At 36.5% G+C, this 24,085-nt stretch overlaps 1 protein-coding gene across 1 annotated transcript in view; it reads right to left on the bottom strand.

The window, feature by feature from the left end:
- Positions 1-237: 237 nt before the first annotated feature.
- LOC308056110 (uncharacterized protein) overlaps positions 238-24,085 on the bottom strand; it is a 47,225-nt gene continuing 23,377 nt past the window's right edge. The window contains exon 3 of the mRNA XM_080370961.1: positions 238-11,526. Within this exon, the coding sequence (XP_080227087.1) occupies positions 11,399-11,526 (128 nt within the window). The 3' untranslated portion in view covers positions 238-11,398. The remainder of the gene's footprint in view (positions 11,527-24,085) is intronic.

The following is a 24,085-nucleotide window of genomic DNA, read 5'->3' as shown; positions in this document are numbered from 1 at the left end:
TGCAGCTAAACAACTAAATGAATAAGCAGTTGAAGTAACAGAGTTATAATTCATTTTTAATCAATAAATGAAAATGAAAAAAAAATACTATATTCTTATTGAAAGAGAACTTCACTTAGAAATTCACTTTTCCCAGTAAACTCCCAAAGTATTGAAAAATTTGTGTTCAATATGTACAATCAAGCTTACATACATATATATATTTATATATATTTTATATATATATATATATATATATATATATATATGAAAACCCAAAACAAAACCAAGAAAACAGTATTGATACACAAAGGTGCATGGTATTCTGGATAATCTTTACATAAATTAATCCACCAAATCAAGGTGGTTCCCAAGCATGTTCAAACACTTTGTGTCTGTACTGGACTGGTCTGATCAATTCCAAGTCAGTGCCTCTGTTTACTCCTGTTCCTTCCTGAATAAGGGGTCTGCTCTGAGCAGCATGAGCTTTCATCTATGCTATTATCATGCCCACACCATATGGGTACAAGACTCTTATTCTGATTTGCATTTCTAGTAAGACTTAACAACTGTGGTGGTGCATTCAAGTTGTCCAGACCCTCCCTCCATCTGTGCGTCTGACTTGACTTATGACCCCAGCATCAAGGAGTTCCTGTCTCCTTCACAAACAAACATATTACATTTACGATGCCATCATTTGCAAGGCACCCAATTTCCATTGCAGATATTAGTGGATCTTCGTGTTGGTCTTCTCCTTTTCCAGAACTAACTTTTCTGACTGTAGAACCTAATCTCTGAAATCAGGAAGCCTGTCATCCCATATGGTAAATATCTTGACTAAAACAGCAGACTGTGATTTTACAAAGCTGTCATGTTGTTCATGTCACTCAAACAACAGTTTAGTATCTTACAGCACTCAACATTCATTCACCATGAAAATCAAATCTGCTAATACACACACTCAAGTTTTAGCTCAAGACCGAACCAGCGCTTTGCAAACTTCACTTTTCAAAGTGCCCCCTGGTGGACAATCACAATTCAGTATGTTTAGGATGTACCCTAATTTTCCATTTGGCTACCCAAGAACATCCAAGTTAACCTGCTCAAGATTTTGACAACTCAGTATGCAACGTTACATCAAATCATGTATCAATTCTTCTAGCATATTTTATAAGTTGTATTGTGGGATTGTCAAGGCCAAGCAGAAAGCACACCTAACAGGTAAAGCTAGGAATTTATTGCTTGTATAAATGAAATCTTCACTACGTAATCAACAAGATATTACTAGTGAACATCTGTATTTTTAATTGAAAAATAAATTAAAATAAAGAAAATACTGTTACATAAATAAGTTTCAAAATACTACTACTAAACCTAATATACACAATATACATAACTACTTCCTAGTGTCTATGCCCTTCTTCCATGTTATGCACGCCCTTTCATTGCCTTTTAGAGTGCTAATGCTGGTAGTGTACATTAAGTAATGGGCTCTCCACGAGTTTGGTTTGGCCAGGTTCAAAAGTAACATGACCAAGAACACTAAGGGATCTGAATATATGCTAGCAGGTGATGCAGTGTACAACTGGTCATCACAATCCGACATCCTTTGCCAGGAGGTGTAAGCTATTGATGGTCTCCCCTTCCTTAGCCTATGATTTGCCTGGGGAATTCTTATCTTTGATAACATGATTTTTACTATTTGCTCTTTCTTCATAGGTCTGTGAGTCCATGTTACTTCCAATTTATTATATATGGTGGGGTTTATGCAGCTGTTTGTATTCCTTCTTTGTTCTGTTTGTTATAACCCTATTCTGACCATTGGTGAGATATGATAGCCAAGAAGTCTCCAGTGCCAGTTTGTGCCCCATGCCTGTGTATTGCATTTTCAGCCTCCACGTCTCAAGGCCTTAGCAACTATACCACACCTGTGTTTTTCCACCGTATATCTTCATGGCAGTCTCATAAATCTCTTATTCTATGCATAAAATGTTGGTTTATACTATCTATATAAAAGCATGGCTACACCATATGAGAAAAAGTAAAATGTTAGACATAGGCATTAGATAAATTGCTGATACAACTAAACAAAGCTCCAGGGAGATCCAGACAAGTTCAGGTGAAGGAAGCATAACAAGCCTCAGTGCTGAGGCCTTGTAATTTCAGTATGAAGCTTGGGTCTTTTAGCAGCAGTGCCACTACTGTAATTACTGTGCTGTAGTGCTACAGGATCAACTGACAATCACAATTAAAACCTGAAACCCTTGCACTGTACATATATATGTGTCTGTGTGTGTGTGCATAAACTACTACTATCTCTGTTTCAGAACTATGTAGAGTATGGGATTATATTTGCTCTATTTTCTGTATGGCTAAAATCTTTACTGCGAACACAAATCCAGGACCTTGATACCTATGGCCAGCTTTACTCTGACTTTTGGTCTTTGTATAATGCCAATAAAGCTATAAAAGAGATCATGCCATGGTTTATGAGCTGGGAAAGTAATATCTTACACACAGTAGGATGTCACCTTGCTTACCTGACCAGAATAGGGTACCATTTGTGAAATGCTTATTAGAGAATGCCATGTAGAGTAAATCTGAAACAATATTTGATAATGACTCCCAGCAGGATATCATAGGCAGTATTGAAGCCACTTCATATTTAGTAGGGACAGTTACACAACCAACTTTTGGCAATAGTTAAATCCTTTAAGTCTGTTTCCACAGGAAACAGGATGCTAAGGAAAATTGTATAAATTGGTTCAACATCACTAAGTTTCTGTCTGGTCACTTCACAATGAGAGGGGACTCAGAGCTGTTCCACATGATTTATTCTGGAAATAAACTAAAGCCACTTCATATGCATAAGAGAATGTGACACAGGTGACTTAATATTGTTTTATACTTCTTTCCACATCTTTCATAAATTGTAACTGTCTTTCTTAATGTTTACAGTCCATAGGTCATTACAGCATTGCTAACTTCTTTTGAACCTGGAATTTGTTACAGATATGCTAGTCACCCAGCAAAACCTTAATTATTTTCACTTTCATGGGTCATCACAAGTTGTTTATACATTAAGTACAAAAGGGATGTGCCACTAATCCCAATTTTCCCAGCATAACTGTTAGTAACCCATTGACTAACAGTAACTCATATTTTGTCAAAGGATTTTTTTCTACTGAGTTATTCAGCAATCAAACATTAGGTATTTCATTGCTTTAATAAGGAAAAGATGGCTTTACGGAGCTAATAGATGGTAACTTGGGGCTGTGGATTCCAGATGTTTTTTTAAAGTCTGAGGATCTGATAACATATTGCCGTTCATTTCTTGCACATAAAAATACCATTTTCCCCCTTAGCTGCATGCCCATTGCAGTAATAAATAACACAATAATTTCTTGATGGTCATAGTGGAAGCTGTATATATACAATTGTGGATGAAGTACTATGTAAGTAATCTCTTCTACATTTGCACCTGCATTTATTTAGATGGGTTGGCTGTTATGAATGAATACTAACCCTTTCATGAGGGTACTTATGCTATTAGATACATTTATAAGGATAGAAACAAACATTAACTTAAGGTGCAATAGAAGTAGATGATTTAAGAAATTCAGACCACACCAATGACTAGATAGATCTGAAACAGCTATGTGTTCTGTTTGAAAGAGAAGCTCAGTGAAATACTATACTGCCATAAATGGCAGCTCTTAAACAGCCATTTGTCTTGGCCAATTAAATGATTCTTTAGGGACTAGGGAGACACTGATGAGCGAAATATCCATAAGGGAATGCAGTAGAGACTTGATATAGCAAACTGTGTAGCTCAGCAGATTGTGCACCTCAGCAGATTGTGCTTACGTACTTAGCTAAATTTTCTGTAATACTCCACCAAAACCACCTTAGACTTCAGTGCTGTACAGTAATGGTACTTCCATCATATTAATGCAGATAATTGTGTTAAAAAGTCAAGACAGACATTTTCAGGCGCATGAGATTTGATTTAAATCAAAAGTCTTCTGCCAAGCTATCTCAGCAATTACAGCTATTTCTGCACCAGTGGCTTGGTTTAACCATTAATAATGAAAGGGCACAGGTTATGAATACTTTACACAAGCAGCAGAAAAATAATTATTAGATGTAACGTCTGCTGCAGTCCACATGGGAATGTGCTACTGCTCATGGGCATGCAATACTTTCCTCCACTGAAAATTCAACAGCAAAAATTTCTATTTTAAGGGATAGTATTCATGCTGAATGATATTAAAGAAATTGGGAGACTAAGTCTAAGTCAGAGGTGTACAGGGAAGATGTTAGTATTAGTGCTCTGAAACCCTCTCTGAACAACTTTTCTTCTTCCTGGGGAGCTTAATAATAGCAGCCTCCCGCCTCCCTCCTTTAATGCCAAAAGATAGGCAGTAATCCTGCAGCATTGCACAGTATATTTAGAATCACTATATTTTTATTGCTGTTCTGCAGTGTCTCTCCTTTCCGTGTTCATACAGAATCTTGCATCTATAAAGAAATGAAATTTTCTATATTCTTTCCACAGCATTGCAAATCTTTGCAGAGTAGAGAGACAATTTTTTTTAGGTAGTTCCTTATTTTGGGCACCTAGTCTCCTACAGTGCAGTCACCCAGGATCTCCATATCAGACAAGGTTTAATTTCATCAGGCTGCGGTTATCAACAATGTGATAGCAGAGATGTAAAACACCTTGCATTGGTCTAACAAAGTGATATTAGCCAGATCAAAGAGGGATAAGAAAATCTGTCTATTCAAGGTCTTAAGAGAACACTTTATATCATAAAATAGCAGCAGAGACTGCACTTATAAGCTGTTATCATGCAGACCTGAGCCAAATTTTATAATTTTCCTCCTGCCAGCCACACATATGAAAGAGAAACAGGTTGGAAACATCTGCCTCAGCTGTGCAGACTGCAGACATCTTGTTAGGAATATCACAAGATAATGCTCACACACGGTCTATTAAATGTCCAGGAAGATCTGAGACAAGCCACATTTTTTAACTACAATGTAAAGATACTGTACTAATATTTCTTCTAAAGTAATGACTCAAGTAGAAATGCCTCCTAGTTTCAATTAGGAATCTTTAATACAGCAGAAGTGGACATAAATTGGAGGAAGAACGAGAGGTCAAAAAAAAGCAGGACTGCTTTTTCAGTAATACTGGGGCTTAAAATGAAAAAGAAATTCCTGGAAAATGTTTGTGCTTAGTATTCAAAAACATAGAAAATTACCTTCTTGTATTACAAAGATTCTTTTTTGGTGTTCTGTGACTTCATTCTAGTCACCCATGTATATTATGTTTGTAGTCATATTTATTCATAGATGCGAAATCTCCACCTACCATATAGTGCTCTCCTGTAAGACAACTTTGTCTGCAAAGTGCAAATTTATGTAAAATCATCAAACACGCTAAGACACATGAAACATTGTCGATGGTGATTATTAGGAAAACGGATTTGTCTCCTCATTAGGATGTTACCAGGTACATGATTTTATGCAAAGGAAAGGAACTTTCACATGGTGTTACAGATAACCTCTGTCCTATCCTGTAATGTTCCAAGTTGTAAAAAGTATCCCACAGATGTGAGAAGCAGGAGGTCAGAAGGGTCCTATAATAAAAAGAGATCTGAAAGTCCAGGGACAGAGGCTTCACAGCAGGCTGTGAGGTAAGAAAAAACAGATAAGCCCACCATTATGATCATTCTGTTCATCTCTGCCATGTGTCTGCCCTGAACAGTGGTTTCAGGGAGTGAAATCCTGGAAAAATAGGGAAGGGGAAGGGGGAAGGATGAGATATGTGTCACACAGAAGGATGAAGAGAGGTCTTTGGGGAAGATAACGCACACAGAGTAGTCATCATTTCTAGGCATGTGCAATACTATTTTCTGTCTTCCAGAATTTAAAAAGAAAAATGGAATTTTCAAAGTTTTGATCTTTTTTAATATTCAAACATATTTTCAGTGTATGTAGTGTATGTATTCTGTCTCATGCACACTACTGTCATTTGCTGCCCTTTCCAAACATGCCTCTTCCTTGTGTTCTTAGATTTTGAAAACATTTATACTCAGAATTTTACAACATACTGAAGTAGCAAGTGTGTGAGCAGTGCTTTGGAGTGAAGGTGCTGCCTTTGCCTGCCATACCTCTCCTTAGTGACTGAGAGCTTTCATCTACAAAAAGAGCTTACTTAAAAGAGATTGCTAGACTTAAAGAAACACCAAGCACAATAAAAATCATCTGAATACTTTACAAAACCAGTGAAGACATCTCCCTCAGCTCAGATCTGGATAAAAAAGTGCCATCTTCAGATCTTTCTTATCTAAAGAAAAAGTCTTATCACTGATCCTTCTGGGCAGACAATGCAGGTTCAGGATGTACCAAGCCCATCAAGAACCACCTTATCTTTCTTTTAGCTTCCCTAATTATTTCTTTCTCTGATCATATACCTTCTCTTTCTGGTTTCAAATCAGTTGCTTTTTCTGGCTATGAGTGCACAGAGGGCCTGTAGAACAGATGCATTCACTGAGAGATATAACACTGTAAATGAGAAGATGTTTTAACGATGCTTAATCTGCATCTTTCAAAAGATAATTCTCTAGTAAAAGTGCAGAACTTCACCTTGTAGTTGAGTAAAACCATCTGCAGTTTTTCCAGAAGAGAGTTAAAAATTCTTTGATTTCTATCCCTGAAACATAAATTATTGGGGCAGCATGTTGTTCTGTGATATAATAGATTCCTAGAAAATAATAAAAAAAAAGAAGTTATATAAAAAGTGCATTAAAAATGTTATACTCTTGATAAATGTTGCCACTTTTGATTGGCATACAAAGAGGCTTCAAGATAGCAAAAATACTTCAAATCATATTTTTTAAAACACTCAATGTTTTAAAACATTTCTTCACTGCTTTTAGGAAAAGAATGAACATGGAGGGATTAATGTCCTTTATTTAGCAATCTTTTAAAATGCCTATAGCATCCAATTGAGACAAAAGGTATCACTGGCCAATATGCAGTCAAATGATCATTTAGACTAACTGTATTTTTAACACATATAAGGGAAAAGAAAATTATATGTTCAATTTTACTTCGCATGAAGCCAGAATCCACTGAAAATTACCCATCCTTAGCATTCAGTATTCAATTTCCTTCTACTGAAATGCATATTTTAAAGAAATTGAGCTTACATGTGTTTCATCTATAATTCACACTCTGAAAGCAAAACTATTTTATTATTACAATCACATTAAAGTTAAGTGGTCTAAAGAGTAAGATTTAAGTGAGATGGAAATGGAAACAAATGGAAATGTGAAGTGAAATGAAAATGGTATTTGAATATATTTAAGTGAAAACTGCAAGTGTCAGCACTATGGAATCTATAAAAATGCAGTGAAAACTGAAAAATCAGGGAGTTGAAGATTAATCTCTTGAGTCAAATATATCAGAAGGCAAATGAGCACCTCCTGTGGGAGGAGCTGGGATCTTTATAAAAATATGATCAACTAGTAAGTGAAGGCCACTTTCAAAAACTCTGAGACCAGAAAGGTTTCTGTGATGATGTACTAAAAGCAAGGTACACAGATTCATCCCCAGCAAATTCAAACCACTCAGCCAGCTTTTCGGATAAATTTATTCTGCACACTTATAGAAGTGGCTAAATATATTCAGGATTACACTTGCTAAAAATCAGTGGTTTACTTGTATGCAACATTTCTAATAGCTTTGCATTCATATCTGCTTCCTGTTTAAAGAGTATAGATAGAGAAAAAATCAACAGTAAACAAGCCAACAGAATAATCCTGTTGTAAAGAGGTGGAGTGCTGTCTTGAATAGCAATTGCATATAGCTGTTGGCAAGATGATTAGTGGTTCCGTTAGCACCTTTAATATAATCAGACTCACACATGCAAGCTAAATTCTCCTCAAGATTTATGTCACTTAACAGAAAAGCTGCACTGAATCAAGCATTTAAATCTTATTTTGGGATCTGCCTCATTATACCACCTGGGATAGGAACATCCTGATCTGCTCTGATCTGTACTTATCCCCCCTACCAGTTACCTGCTCTGCAGCTCAGAGCTCACCTCTGGCCTCACATGGAACTGCTGGTGCTTGTACAGGAGCTCTGACAGGTAACAGGGGGCAAATTAAATTAACCTGTTTCTGAGCATATCAAAATGCTGACACACATCGTGATCCTACTGATTTGTACATTGCACAGTTTCTAAATCTCAGGGAGGGGAGAGGTCTACTAATTTCTTACCAGATTTATTATTGAAAACTATGCCAGTTTTTACAACTATATTTCACAAAATTCACATTTTTGTTGTGCGTCTTCTGGCTCAGAGTTGAACCAGAATCAATAACCAGGATAGAGTAACTGCTGTAATTTCATTGTTTAAAATGAGTACTAGTTTTCTCTCCGCTGGATAGGACCCTAGTGCCCTAGCAGAACCAGACCCGATAGAAGGCAGGACCATCTTCTCCCTCTTAGATTTACTCTGCAGAAGTATTTTCTTGGCTGGTTATAGTTCATGCCCTTTGGAAGGACTTATTCAAGCCACTGTAGATATCTTCTGTGAACCCAACACTGGGATTATATAGCATCAGTAGGATATGCCAAAAACATTCACACAAGTGGGAAATGAAATCAGGACAATTATAATTATCATCCATCACTCTGGTGATATATTATTTATGAATCTGGGTAAAGTTACAAACTGACAAAGTAAGTACTCTCTGGGAATTCCTCTGAAAATGGAATCACACGGTCCTCATCTACATGGTGATATTGTGACTTACACCTTCCACAGAAAAAAAGCAGGAAATTTAGGAATAAAGTTTAGCAAAGGATTTTAATCTTTGCATGTATTTACTCTAAGGAAAATACAAGAATTACAAGGCTTTGCAAATATGCTTCAATGCTTCTCCATCATCTAATCTCATCCTGCTATGTGGTGAAAGACTTTGTGACATTTCAATCTAGATGGAGTTCCACTACCACATTTCTTTCCAGCCTCTCTTAGTGTGGTCCTTCTGAAGTACAATATCCTTTTGAATGGATATTCAGATATCAAATCCGTTTCTTATCTTCCTAGGCTATTGTGCAGAGACACTGTTGTTTTGCAGGGAGTTTTAAGAACTTGAAAGTCAATCAGAGTTGATGTTTGTGCTTTTGTCTCAAAAAGGTTTTAAAGACCAATGTGCAAGAAGCACAGAAAAGTGGCTTTGAGAGTCGCAGAAATAGTGGTATCAGAATCGATACATCATTTCTGATGAATTATTGCTAATATTTTTCATAGAAATTTCTAACCTTCTCAAGGTTGCTCCCTTCCTCATTTCAGCATCTTCTTACAGAAAAACAGTAAAGTGTTAAGTATCTTCCAGTCTTGATCCTGATGTCCTTACTCTTAAAAGTCCTAACCCACTTGGATCTGTGCTGGTAGCTCATACTTTCCAGAGTTCCTGTTTTCCTCCATGCCCTCCCCTGGGCAGACCTTGATGGCAGCCACAACATAGGATGTGGTATGCCCTCAGCCACCAATCCCTCTTTGCAGGAGCTGTATCGTATTTCCTGTATACCTTGGCCATATATTTTAAAGGTTGCATGAATCATACCCTGGGTGCTTATCTCTCCCTACTGGTCTGTTTATGGTTACAGTTAGGTTAAACCTCCTTAGCCCCTAACTATCTCACAGAGTTCATCCCCTTACTGTTTGCAGATGAAAACATAACATTTACAACAGAAATTCTAGTAATTCCTAAATTTTTTTGCTTTGTACTTTAAAATAGAATCTTATTTCTATTACTAAAATCTGCAAAGGCTTTCAAGGGCTTTTAAAATTATTATTGTTATGATAATCACATTTTCTTTCTTCTTTTTCTTTCTTCCCCCCCCAACCCCCCCACCCCCACCCTCTTAGGAAAGGAATCCTCCTAAATCTCTGTAAATCTTTATAACTGTCATTTGCATGTTGCTACTTTTCAAGCTCTTCAAAGATGTAAATGTTAAACAAGCCATTCTCATGTTTCACTAGTAACCTCTTTCTTTTGCTTTCAGCATAATTGGTTGCTCTCTCCATTGTAGCCCGTCTCTTACCTTCCATACAACTCATGCACTAATCCCTGTCCTCTCCCTTTTAAATGATTGTCATATCAAATGCTTTATTGAAATCCAGATAGATTACATCTACTTCATTTCCCTTGCATAAGAAAGTCTTAGTTTATCAAATAAAGTTATCAGGTGTGTCTAGTGTTATCTCTTTTTGGTAAGTACAACATGGTATTCACAAACCAATCCAGACATACTCTGCCCATACACTATTAATTTTCATTTTTTTCCAAACTGGACCCCACCACTGTAAGACCATTTCACTCCTATAAAAGTCATGTGTTCTTACAGTGATCCACATACATGAATTTTTTTTTTTAGGGAGACTGAATTCCAAGTTAATTTTAATTTATTCTTAGGTTCTTGTGATCCAAAGCACTTTGAAGACCTCATGTAAAGCCAAAGATGGAACTAATCTCAGCAACATAAAAGGTCAGTGGTATACTTTCTGGGGAAACTGACTTCAAAGGAGCTATACTTGTGATCGTCATGCTAGATAGATTTTATTCATAATAATTATTTTGTTAAAGGCATCTTTCTGCTAAGTGGTCTTTCCCCTTCTGTACAAATATTGGGTTTTACAGTTCCTGAAGGGAAAATTGATGTGCAATTATTCTGGTGATTTCTTCTCTAGTTCCACTCTTATACAATTCAATCAGCACCAGTAGCAAAAGAGAAATGCTCCAAGAAAAGGGTAAGTGAAATGTCACGTTTGAAGGGATATAGGATTTGTCATATCAATTCAGTATATTTATTCTCTACAGTAAATGCAGGATCCCATTTCCAGGTGACAGAATATTCCTGATGCTTCAGAGTAGGGACGAAAATACAAATAGTAAAATAGCTGATATACCTGACTGCTTAGGAAAATTCTTTCCTGACATTCACAGTGGGTATCATGAAGCACCCAAGAAATATGCTTACATCAGGCTCCATGGAGCTGGTGCCTAAGTGTGTGCTGGGTTAAAGTCACACTAAATATAGCTGTACTAAGAACATTGTCTCTATTTTGTGAACCAACACATTCATACTGGAGAAGATAAAATCAGCCAGATTCGTGGCTCAGAGAGGAGAGAAAGGGATTAAAACCACTTTTCAAATTTTCATGAGTTCATATGCCCAAAATCAGAGATGTGGTCATTGTCCGCTGTGTTCACTGTCCACACAAGTGTCCACTGTGAAAAACTGCAAAGATTTAAAAAAGCTGCAGCTTCACTGAACTCTCCATCCTTCTTTAGCTCTCTTCTCTTCATTCTCTTTATGACTTTCTTCTCTCTTATGTCACACCTGCTTCAATAATCATAATGACCATTTTTTCATTCATCTGCCAGAGTAGTTCATTTGGGTCTGGACGACACTTTTCCTTTTCATTTTCCATTACAACATTGGAAAAGTAGTATGGAACTGAAAATAAAGATGAGTAAGAAAAGGAGTTAGGAAAAAATTATGATCTGCAGTGGAGTCATCATGTATATTATGACATTAAAGCAACCCCTGTGATGATAATGGAGATGATTCTAATATTGTATTAAGTTTTTTCTTTTCACTTTTAGATGGCTAAAAAAATTTACTTTTTTTTCTTTTAGCTGAGAGAAGGGGGTATTACTAGCAAGGAATAAGTAGGTCATCATAGCACAGAAACTTGAAGTTACTTGTTGAAATTTAAACAGAAAGTGTGAAAAGTGGGTCAAGAAGATGATCGCACTCTGTGTGTCTTGAGTAACACCTAAGTCTCTTAATGATATGAACGTATGAGAAGTTGTGACTGTGTATGCATACTACAAGGGCAGAATTTGTCCCATTGTGTTGTCTGGAGAAAAGTATGAAACCCTACAATGTGCTTTAATTTGTTCTCCTGTGTGCAATCTCATTGTGTATGCAGAAACAGACACTGCAGTGATTAGATTTAATAGGATTAGGACTCCCTGATGCCTTGCTTGTACAGTCATTGTTCAAATTCTTATAGAAGGAGCATTTTAATTTCATTTCATTGTAAAACCCAAACTTCATTACATCTTCAACTCATTTATAATTTAATTCATTACATGTTACTTATTTTCTCTTCTAATTACACTTCTATTTCACCTTTGTAACAGATGATCTCTTACCATACAGTATTCTCTGTAACAGACTTGGTATTCTTTGTGGGTTACTGCTTTTCTGGTTGCAATTCTTTTGTTAGTCCTAGTCCCAACATGACCCACGTTCCTTGTAACAGAAATGCATCTGTGAATACAGGTAGTTTCTTTTCTTTAACCCATTCCCTGCAGTGCAAGATTCAATCTCCCCTTTTGTTCAAACAGTAGAGAGAATAAACAGATTAAAGGTAACAACTGTCAGGTAGCAAAGACCCATTTTCCTCTAGGCATCCCTGCTGCTCAGTTTTTGTCCATCTCATTTCTATTCTATACACGAGGTGATGATTAACTATTCCAATGGCCAAATAGAGGTTGCAGGACCATTTGTTAATGGCATGAGCAGGCACATCTTTCTGGCACATGCAGTCAGATTGTTGCAATCTGTAAATTTTTGTTAACTAAGGCTGGGCAAAAGAGTATCACCATGCTGGAGCCATTCTAGCTGCTGTTGTTGTTACTGGTATTGCTCAGAAAGAAAGTCTTCATTTCTTACTGCTGCTCTATCTTATTTTTAACGGGAACTGTGAGATCACTTGTTAGTATACATGCATCTTTTGTCACGTACAGCCCAGATAAGTATTTTTCAATATCTTGATCCCCTTCTTCCTGCTGACAATTGTCCACATAGCTTTTATATATGTGGTTTATAATCAATGCAAGACAGAAACTGGTTTTTCCATTCTAAAAAGAATACACTCAGTTTAGCTTGCTAATAAGGCATCAAAGCTGGAGTGTTTTTAGTCACAATCCAGCCCAGATAAGTATTTTTCAATATCTTGATCCCCTTCTTCCTGCTGACAATTGTCCACATAGCTTTTATATATGTGGTTTATAATCAATGCAAGACAGAAACTGGTTTTTCCATTCTAAAAAGAATACACTCAGTTTAGCTTGCTAATAAGGCATCAAAGCTGGAGTGTTTTTAGTCACAATCCAGCCTCTTTAGAATGGATTGTGAGAAAGACCCAAATGAAGCTACATTCACATGACAATAATTTTTTTTTAAATCTACTCTGTATATGGGCCAGAAAGTCAAATACACTGTGCTCTTAAGTAAATATAGCTACAGTGGTCTCTTCTTCTTAAATATGCCTTAGGAAATAATAAATAAATAAATAGATATCTTCTTTTACATCTTCTCAATGCTAAAACAATGGCTGAAAATTTTAATTTGTTAACATGCTAATTTGGGCTGGGTGTAACTCCAGTGTATGAGCTAAAGTTCTAGAGATAAAAACTTTATTTCAGAAAAATGAAAGCCATTATTTTCTCCCCTAAAGATTAAGGCAGATATGAACAGTTAGGGGTCACACTTGTCACTGCATTTTCATCTTACCCTACATTAATGATAAGTTGATAATGATAGGTAAAAGGTCACAAAACACTGCCACTCTGCCTGGCTTGTAACACCTGATCTTTCACATGGTGAAGGTAATATAATTTCACCATGTCATTTAAACACTCTTCTTACAGAGTCAGTTAGGCAATTATTAAAATCCTCAAAGTAATTGTAAGAATGAGAAACATATATTGCAAATTGCCAAGGTATTCTGTGGCTACCTCTATGTGAATGAGTTTATGGAATATATTGATTATAGTAATATTTTACTAATAAAATACTGTTCCAGTTGGAGATAGATATTTGGAGAACTGGGATATATGGACCGTAAATGATCAGCTACAGTGTGGAAAAGCATTTCTCCTGCTCCTTAAGACTCACAGGTGATGAGATAAAGAGCAATGTGGTCGATTTTGAAATTAATTAGTATAAATAATTCTTTTTGTAATACTAGTTTAATGATTCATTACGTATGCTACAGTAACGTTCAGCTATGCAAAAACAAGAGCTTCTGTATTAGTATAATTATCAGTATAATGATAAAAATACCTCTAATTGAAGGAAGTGAGAAGTGTTTACAAATGCAATACTAGATGCTTCCATGAAGGTAGAAGAAATAGCAAAATATATCTTGGACAGCAACTTCATAGGCAGCAGCAGATATTGGTCATTGAATGAGCAGAAAAATCACCAAATACTGACTGAAATTCCTTCATGTACTTTCTAATCATACTATAAAACTCATAACATAGTTTGGAGAGCATCCTAGTCTTAATTTCTCACATACTTGAAACTATCTCTAATCACTTTAGTTACAGCTTTCTAAAGGACTAGAATCATATGAAGTATGCTTATCTCCTGTTACGTATCTCAGATCAAGTATTGCTGTTCCATTTCCTACTCAGAATTATGTATATTAAAAATCTTACTAAATTGTTTTAGGAATTATATAGGCCTAATTTTTATAAACTGTACCTTGGTTCTTCGAAGATTACTATTCTCTTTTTTTTAAAAAAAAAAGTGTTTGAGGATATATTATAATGATAGAGTGATAAGTAGATATGAGTTATTTGTGATTTCCTGTAGGTGAATATTCTGATTACAACTTTGAGTGATTAGCTGCTATGTCATTAGATGCCCTTGATGGATTATACTTGTTCCTTCATATTTTAAAATTATGTTTAGTTCATGGAGTTAAACTTAGCACTTGTGCTAAGCAGGAGTTTGATAAGTGATTTTCTTTCTTGGGTTTCTTCTGTCTGAATCCAGAGGATGCAATAAAGAGTATTTTGACTTATGCCTGCTCCTTTGAACTTTGGAGAGAACCTAATCTGGGAATGACTAAACCTCTGTTTTGCTCCTAGAACTACCACCAGTGACAAGCTATGTAATCTTTTGACTGGTTACTGTTTCAGTGATTAGCTTTTGGTCTAATATTATATAATTAATGGCAAATGACATTATTAGAAAATTAAATAAATAAATAGTTACCAGGTTACAAATTATTTAAGCTTCAGTAATATGAAAGGACTGTGGAGGGGAAGATTCAGTGGGCCCATAGTAACATTGGAAATTAATACAGAGAAAACTGATTTTTAGTTGTAGAGGTTACTTGGAAAGCCATTTGCACCATTCAGTCAGTGAATTGTAAGTTCTTTGCTTTGTTAATTCACCTCACCTTCTCTTTGACATCTTCACTGTTCGATAGCAGCATTTGAGTCAACCAACAAATATGGATCAGACATACATGTTTCTCTATTTTTTTTGGTTGAATACTGTAAGAGTCGGTCTAAAGGGAACAATATTGTCTCAACATTGCCAACAGAGACCTGGAGATGGAATGTGGTCCTCACGGACACCAAGACACAAAGACCCTGGGAAAGAGAACTGCACGGTACGAGGAGTGCGATGCCGTTCCCTGCAACCTGGGACTGAACACCCTGGGAAGGAGAACTGCACGGTACGAGGAGTACTATGCCGTTCCCTGCCACCTGGGATTGAATAAGGCCGCATAACAGCTGTCCAGAAGATGGATCACAACTGTGGTCATAACAACGAACCAGAAAACAATACAAGAACATGCCTCCTGGTCTGAAGCTACCCACTTCTGGGGCAAGCTAACGTGGCTTGAGAGGGCAGAGACTGGCAGAAGTCCATGGACCAGAGGGGGAGCAAGGTGTGTTGCTTGGCATAAAAAGATGCCTTCTTAGCAACTGAACTCTGGAGATCTTCCCCACCAGGGATCACGACAATCAGAAGGACCGGCGGGACGCTGCCTGGACCTGGGACCACAGGGATGCCTTGGACCCGTGGTGGTAGCTATAATCCTCTTTCCTTTTCTTTTTACTTTTCCTTTTATTCACTTTCTGTCTTTCTATGGCACGCCGCTTTATGAGCAAACAATAAAATTGTGCTGTTTGATTGAAGCATAACCCCTTGGCGTGGTCACCTTGATTTTTGTGCTTCGAGATCATAGTTAACGAACCACCACGAGTCCACTGAGTGGACCGTGACAAATACTCAGTTAGATTAATAGAACAGTTTATTTGAAAACAAGAGATGCTAAATCTATTTATATAGCCTCTCCTTCCTTACAGAATCAGAAAAGGACATTGTGCTGTAATTTTTTGTGAAATCTGTAACTTCCACATGAGTAATTGCATACTTAAAATAAAAATTATGTAATCTTAATTTAAAGACCTAGAGTAACTGAAAATTCATCATTCCTAGAGAGGTTATTTTAATTATTCATTATCCTCATTGTTAAAAATATTGCACCTTATTTCTGTTATGAATTAATTTAACTTCAGTGTCCATTAAGACTTTCCTTCTGATGAAATATAGACCTGTTTACTATCACGAAGTTCTTCTCCACACAGGAATAAGATCACCAGATTAGTTTTCTTTTGATGATTTGGCTAAACTTCTATACTGTTACTGAAAAACTAGTTTTAACACCTTAGGTCATTTTTATTGTTTTCCTTAAGCATTTGAAGCTTGTGAGTATCCTTTTTGCAATTTGATGGTGGCATGTAGACCCCAAATCAAACACAAATGTAGCTGCCTATCCATAGCTAATACTGCCTTGATATTTCCACAGTGATATATTCTAGGATTGTCTTTAATCTTTTATTCAGTGTCAAAAAGAGGAGTGTCACTTATTTTTAGTTAGAATGAGAGCACATTATAAACTTATTGAACAAGCTAGGAGCTTCCAGATCCTCAAAGCTCAGTTGGTGCCTCAGTGATACACAACCACTTTTTCATAGGGATCCCCAGCAATTTTTCAAGGTAGCTGCAAAATGGATCTTAGTGTTAAGTTATTTTAATATCATGACTGTTCAGCAGTTAGGACCTACCTCACCTCTACATCTTAATGGAAGACATAAACTAGACATATGTTTACTCTTCTTTCCTGCCAAACCTATTTGGTGGTTTTAAGGAACAACTGGTGGAGTTCAGCCAGATAAAGAGGTATTAACTTCTCTGCTGCAAAGTATCTTTTACCCAAGTTCAGCAGTAAAAGTTGCTAAGTAAAGTTCCACCTTTGCCAGTTTAAAATGAAACCTATTTCTCTTATCACTTAAGTTGCCCTTTCAGCCCTTTCTTCTAGAACTGATCAAAAATGTCTATTAAGAATAAAATATGGTATAAGGAGCCTTAAATACAGCTATCTTTATACAAAGTTATAAAATTTAAGAATATTTAAATTTCTTTTTCTGAACAAAGGCATATCAAACCTACTATGAGAAAGAGAAAGGTTCTTCTCTATCCCCAGACTCTCTGTTTCTGTGACAATTATTTATTCCACATAAAGAGGAACAGCTTCAACAGACATGTTTGAAACAAAGCCGCTTCTAATGTTTGTATTTTCCCAGCACACTGCCTCCCTTCCCTCCAGCACCATATAGTATTCTGTAGATGGTGGTATTCTTGGAAGACTTCCTTTCAATGGAGGACAGGACTGAACTTGAGCCTGCCATGTGATACAGTGATTGCTTTAGTAATGGTGCTTCTTTTTCTATTTGTATTTCATAGATGAATAAATATGTCTTTAAATTCCAAAGAGAAAATGGGAACAAGGGCCCAAAGAAGTTCTGGAATTTCTATCCTTGGGCAAATTCAAAATTCAGCTGGAAAAGGTCCTAAGCAACCTCATCTAATCTCAAAGTTGGCTATATCTTCAAAATTAGGCCTGCTTTGTAGAAGAAGGAGAAGCAGATGGTCTCCAAAAGTCCATTCAAACCTGAATAATCTTACAGTTCTACAACTGTCTTCAGTTCTACAGAACATGTCTAAATTTTGGGGAAGACTTACTTACAATCTATCTGTGTCCTCACATTTTTATATTGCTTGGGATGCCTATAGACATACTCAGAATTTAGTGCTAGCATGAAACTCTTCATGAACATTGCCACTAAATGTCTAGAAAATCAAAGAATCTCGATTAGGTCATTAAATAACTGCTTGAACCCTAAGAGGTAGGAGCTAAACCACTTCGCACTAACATAGACTTTTCTTGTGGATCTGTTTGTTTACTTACTAAAACTGGAAAGTCTTTTCCAGCTGTACAGCTTTTGGACTAAGCTCCCATCCCTACAATTGGAGCTTATGTTCTCATATTCTAAAGGTATGACATTATTTTTTTTTGCTATTGAAGTATATTTTGTTCCTCTGCTATGGTTGCATTCTCCTTTCTTTTTACTTTGTATAGATTTTCTTTCTACTTCGTATAGTTTCAAAAACAAAAGGGAAAATAAAAAAATATTCTGCCTAATATGAGGAAATATAAACATGTGAGTCCTTTTCAAAACTTTGGAAAAATGGAAACACCATATTTTTTACGCACTGTCATGATCATACAGATTTGGGCTATACAGTTGTTTTGATAGAAGGAATACAATCACTTCTACCTCTTGCCAGTTGAACAATGTCATTAAACAAGATCAGTGATTCTCCCAGGAAATGCAGCACATTTGTGAAATGTAATTACCTCAGATGAATCTGTCATTTCACACACTTGAGCGCAGCATAATTCTTGCCAAGTGTGTGATTCTGTTTCAATTTACATTACCCTAAGAAAAGGAAGCAAGTGTTAAAACCTACTATTATTTACTCAGAATTGATTTTTAGTCAGCTTTGTTGAGGCTTTTTTTGTTAAAACTGGATAAATTTCAAAGATTTATGCAGAATTTTAACTGTACAGTATTCAAGATTCCCTTCCCACTTCTGCAACAACTGACACCTTCTTGTTTAAATAGAAGTGAATTTTCATATGTGTTTTGAAGAGCTGGCAAATCCACACTGAAGCCTTAATTCATATTGCCAAACACCCTAGTGTATCAATTTGGTGTCTTTTGTTAAATGCTGCATCAAATTGAATACCAGTTTGGAATTTTCCATAATGCCAGACCCTTAGTTTGTGTGAAATACAATCTGAAAACCATCAGCCCATAATGGTTTAGGCCAGTGAAAGGACTCACCTATCAAAGACAGCAAACCAAGGAAAGTCCATTGCAGGAGGACAATTTACCTAAACATCCCAACTTTTCACCCCTTTTCATAAAATGCAGTATTTACAACTATGAAGAATTAGTTTGAAACCCCGCTGTGATAGTTTGCACAGATTATCTGTGGCTTCTGGTACTGAGGTGGGTCCAAAAAATTTGGATGTGCATAACATCGGGTGCAGGAATCAAGGAGATTGACTTGCATTTTATTTATAAACCATTGGTGAGACTGCATAGTTTGAATAAACTCCTCCTTGTACAGACAGAGTTTTCAAGGAACTTTTAATTTGGGCCAAGGCAATGTACAGTCACTGTTCATTGTCGAATCAACTCCACAGAGGTATATCTGAAATTGGTTTACATGTTCTCAAATCATATTGCAGCTGTCAGAACTACATATGTTCTCAGTACTGAATAAAGTCCCTGTATTATTAGATATTGCATAACCATTGCTGCTTTGCCACCCTTTGCTTTTTTCTAAAAAGTCTGCAATCAGGTGCTTTAAAGTATTAGATTTCCTAGACCGCATGTACTGAACTTCTTTGACGTGACAATCTGGGGGCAGAAAAAAAGCCTCAGCAGGCAGTCTGAAAGGGTCCCCGTACTCCCGCAGTACAATTCATTAGAGAAAGCAAAGGCTTGTAGATTTCTGAATTCATAATAGTAAACTGCTTTCTTTTAAAATTGTATCTTTAGAGATATTTTTTATTTTCCTTTAAGAATAACTTTTTGGAGTTAAAAAGGACTTCTTGCTTTTTATTTTTTGACCATAATATAATCTTTTTCATATTTGCTTTGCGTTCAGGTAGCCCACTGTCAGGATAATTTCTATGTATTCATTTCATTCACATAGAGATAAATGGGCAAGATGCAAGAATGTAAAATATACCACCATTGTGCTGATAAGCTATTTAATTAGTAATCCTGCTATCAGAAGATTACAATTCAGGTACAAAAAATATCACTTCAGGCTGGATGTTGGTATGGATATGGTTTGATTCTAAGCATATTATATATAAATCTTCTAGTTTTCCTCCCATCAGACTGCTGTATCTTTAGGCTTTCTACAGCAACAACACAGTATTGTATCAGACTGCCTCAAACACTTCCAGATTAAATAAGAATTGTACCCTTGCAGTCCATCATACCGATTGTTTATGTTAAATCATTGATGAAATCTCTACCTTTATAAGAACAAATACTTTGCAAAATGTTTCAGTTTAGCCTGGACTGAAGAAAAACCTTTCCCATATTTCTCACTCTGAGTGGCTTTAGACTCTCTGTTACCAGCCCAGCTTTCTTTGGCATGTACCTCTATGCCATGCCAGCGTGCAGCTACTGACATAATCTTAGTATCTAATTTTCACCAGGTCACAGAGGGAACATCAGACAGTTTTTGGACAGTACTGACCAAGATTCAAACCAAAATCACAACAGGATTCAGAAATCAGAGATGGTCCTATACCACACTCATTCATGAATCTGCTGCTTTGAAAAATGGGGTGAAAACCTCAAAAAGGGCCTGAAGAAGAGAAGCCCAAGGGAGGGATCTAGCAGCTGCTTTTGGTTACCTAAGACACTTCTCAGAGGTGCACAGTCAGGACGAGAAGCTACTGACACAGGCTGCAGCAAGAGAAGCTCAGTGCAGAGGGGCTGCTGACTATCCACCCTTGGACATGTTCAAAACACAGTTAAGTGAGTTCCTGGGTAACCTAATGCAACCTCACAGCTGGCCCTGCTTCAGTGTAGAGGCTGGACCAGGCAACATTCACTGCTTCCTTCCAGTATAAAGTATTTCATGTTTCTGTTCCATGATGCTGAAGTTCATCGAGTTTTCAAAAGTTTCTATTACCTTTTAAAACAAATACACTACTTGAATGTTAAAGCAACTTCTCATAGTCCCCATAAACGTTCAAATACAAGACCCTGTAATGTTTTGCCAGTAAAAACATAGCTGTGGTATACCGGTACATTATCTGCTAGTATTTGATTCCTCTTAATTCTGGTAGTTAACATGGTAACCTCAATTGAATAGAATTGTTTCTATTGTAAAAAAGATCGAGGCTGTCACAGAAATAATTTCCATAAAGAAAAAAAATCACAAAAGCATAAACCATAATGTAACATAATAGTTAACATAAACCATAATGTAAACCATGTATCAGGAAATCATATCTGAGCAATCAAATAATTACTTTTTGTTGTTGTTGTTATCTCATTTTTTCAAGATTTCTATTCTGTAACTAGCAGAAATATCTATAATCCAATTATGCAAGAAAGCTTATATTGGACTTCTGTTTCATTTTTAAGAAGGCAGCAAGAACTTTCTGACATTTTCAAAACATGTATCAATGTACAAAAGAGCTAAGAAATTTATCAGAACTGGTGATTTTATACAAAATATTTTTTATTTGATCAGTCTCTTTTTCTGATGAAAAAGAATTCCAAAATGTTAAATAGTTGCCAACCAGCTCCACTAAGAACCCTATAAAAACTGAGCTGTTGCTGCTTAAGGAATAAAGGCAGATGTATTAAAGCCTGCTGCAGCAGAAATTCCAGTTCAGCCTTTTATACATATCTAGACTACATGAAAGTCACCTCTCTGTCCCCTCCACTTTCCCTGATCTCCTTTGTCCTTCAACATGCAGTCACTCACAACCTAGAAGAATGAAACACCATAAAAGTAAGCTGCAATTTCTGCAATCTTTTTAATTTTATTTCTACTGATGGTCTTTAAGAGCTGAAATCCTAAGGACAGGAATATTGTTGTTTATTTCTAATGGAATTAAGTTTGCATATTTTCCCTCAGAATTACAGACATAGAAATGTCATTTCTAATTATGTGTTGTGAGGAGATGAAATAGAATAGATGAAGACATAGAAAGATAATAAATAATAAGTAGATAAGAGTGAATAATTCACATTTCATCAATGTGCCTCTTTATGAGGGGTAGTCTTCTTATCAGGTCCATATTTGGTTTTAAGCCTGGCAATATCTGACTTCTATTACTGCAAATTATTGTTGGGAATATTGAATTGTGGTACTAAGATGCTAGACAAAGGATTTAAACTTCAAGATTTGCTTTCATCTCAAAGCTGCTTGCACAATTGTTTTGTCCTCATTTTGCCTCAGCATTCTGTTTGTCATACATATGAACGCTTGCAGTACTATATTTGCCAGCAGCCCTAGGCAGGATCAGCTCTGCCTTGTGCCATAAAGGCAGCACAGGGAAGCATGCCTGCTCATGGAAAGCTCCTTAAAAAGGAATTAATGGAGTCATGCCCTGATTCTTCAAGAACCAGTCACTTTTCTCTATGGCAGTTACCTGTATGCATAAATGCTTGCAGAAACCAAGGAGCAACAACAAAGTAATAAAACTGGGTAATATATAGAAACAGATAAAAAACCCCAGCAGAATGGTTTTGCCAAGCACCTTACAGCTAGATGTATAACCAAACCAAAGGTTCTGAAGTTTGCAACAGAAAAAGGGAGATAGGATCTCTTCCAAAATGGGATGCATTTAGTTTTACACAGCTAAAAGAGGTGACCAGACCTAGTATTTTAATAGTGTATGTTGTAGTTATGTTTAGTGTACATTGTAGTCCTGGCTGAATCAAGAAAAAACACAGCTACAGAGAGAGAATGAAGTAGATTTGTATATGCCATGGTTTGCTGCACTCTCCAGTGGTAATAGAGCTGTTCCAAGGCTACTGGAACAGTGGAAAGTACTCTGGACCTCTTTAAGGTACAAGTTGCTCAAATATCTGATATGCATATAATATGTGAAATGCTTTGGGATATATGAGGTGAACTGAGCTGTGTAAATGAAGTCAAGTTTCAGACATATTTTATTGTTCTCTTCTTGTAAGCAGATCATATTCCAGATCTATGAACATAAACACAGGAGGGATAAAAACATACCTTTAAATGTTAAAGACATTTTATTTTTCTTTTATTATTTAAGCCAAATATAAATTCATTACAAGCTTAAGACTTAGAAGTAATTTAAGATGGATAGCAGTCTTTAGAAGAAATGGTTATTTGGTTTTGGTTTTATCTTAGTCTGCACTGTAAAGTTATTGGAATTTGTCAGAAGGTGGGAGAAGCAGAAAAGACAGGCTATTTCAATGCAGTTCAGTTTTCTTCCTCTGCTGTTAAATTGTGAAGATAAATTTAACATGCACACACAAAAACTGAGAGGTTTTATCTGAACCCCTGCTATTCTGAGATCTAGCAACTTAAAAGAACATGTCAGTGGAACTAATGGAAAAATATTTGGCAAAATAAACTCCAGTCAGTGAAAATTAGGAAATAATAGAAATGCCTTAGTGAACTTCACATTAAACAGTATAAAAATCATCACACAAGAATGGAAATCACCAATTCCATACAAGTGTTGAGAGCCTTTGGATTTCATGTAAGTCTGGTAAACAAAATATGAACAGAATATGGTTTTAATTAGATTAATTTCTATGTGAATCTTGATACACGTGTTGGAAGGCTGCAAAAATCATCAGAAAACAGAAGCCAACATGACCCTGAGAAAACCTGAGAAAGTGAGAAAGAGATAACTTGCTTGACAGGCAGGATTTTAGGGATAAATGCATTTAGAGAGAGACCTAGTACAATGTTCAGACAGCTTTCTCCTGCTGAGTGAGGAAGGGAAGGGCGGGGAAGGGCAGGGCAGGCAAGGCAAGGCAAGGCAAGGCAAGGCAAGGCAAGGCAAGGCAAGGAAAAAGGGGATCAGAAGGTTGGAGCACCTCTCCTGTGAAGACAGGCCTAGAGAGCTGGGGTTGTTCAGCCTGGAGAACCGAAGTCTCCACGGAGACCTTATAGCAGCCTCCCACCACCTAAAAAGGGGCTTATAAGAAAGATAGGGACAGAATTTTTAGTGGGCATGTGGTGATAGGACAAGGAGTAATGGTTTTAGACTAAAAGAGTGTAGATTTACATTAGATATTAGGAAGAAGTTCTT

The sequence above is a fragment of the Falco punctatus genome, assembly GCF_963210335.1.
Source record: "Falco punctatus genome assembly, chromosome: Z".
In the NCBI taxonomy this organism is placed as follows: domain Eukaryota; kingdom Metazoa; phylum Chordata; class Aves; order Falconiformes; family Falconidae; genus Falco; species Falco punctatus.
The sequence above is the reverse complement of the archived record's forward strand: the minus strand, read 5'-3'. Positions and strand labels throughout refer to the sequence as shown.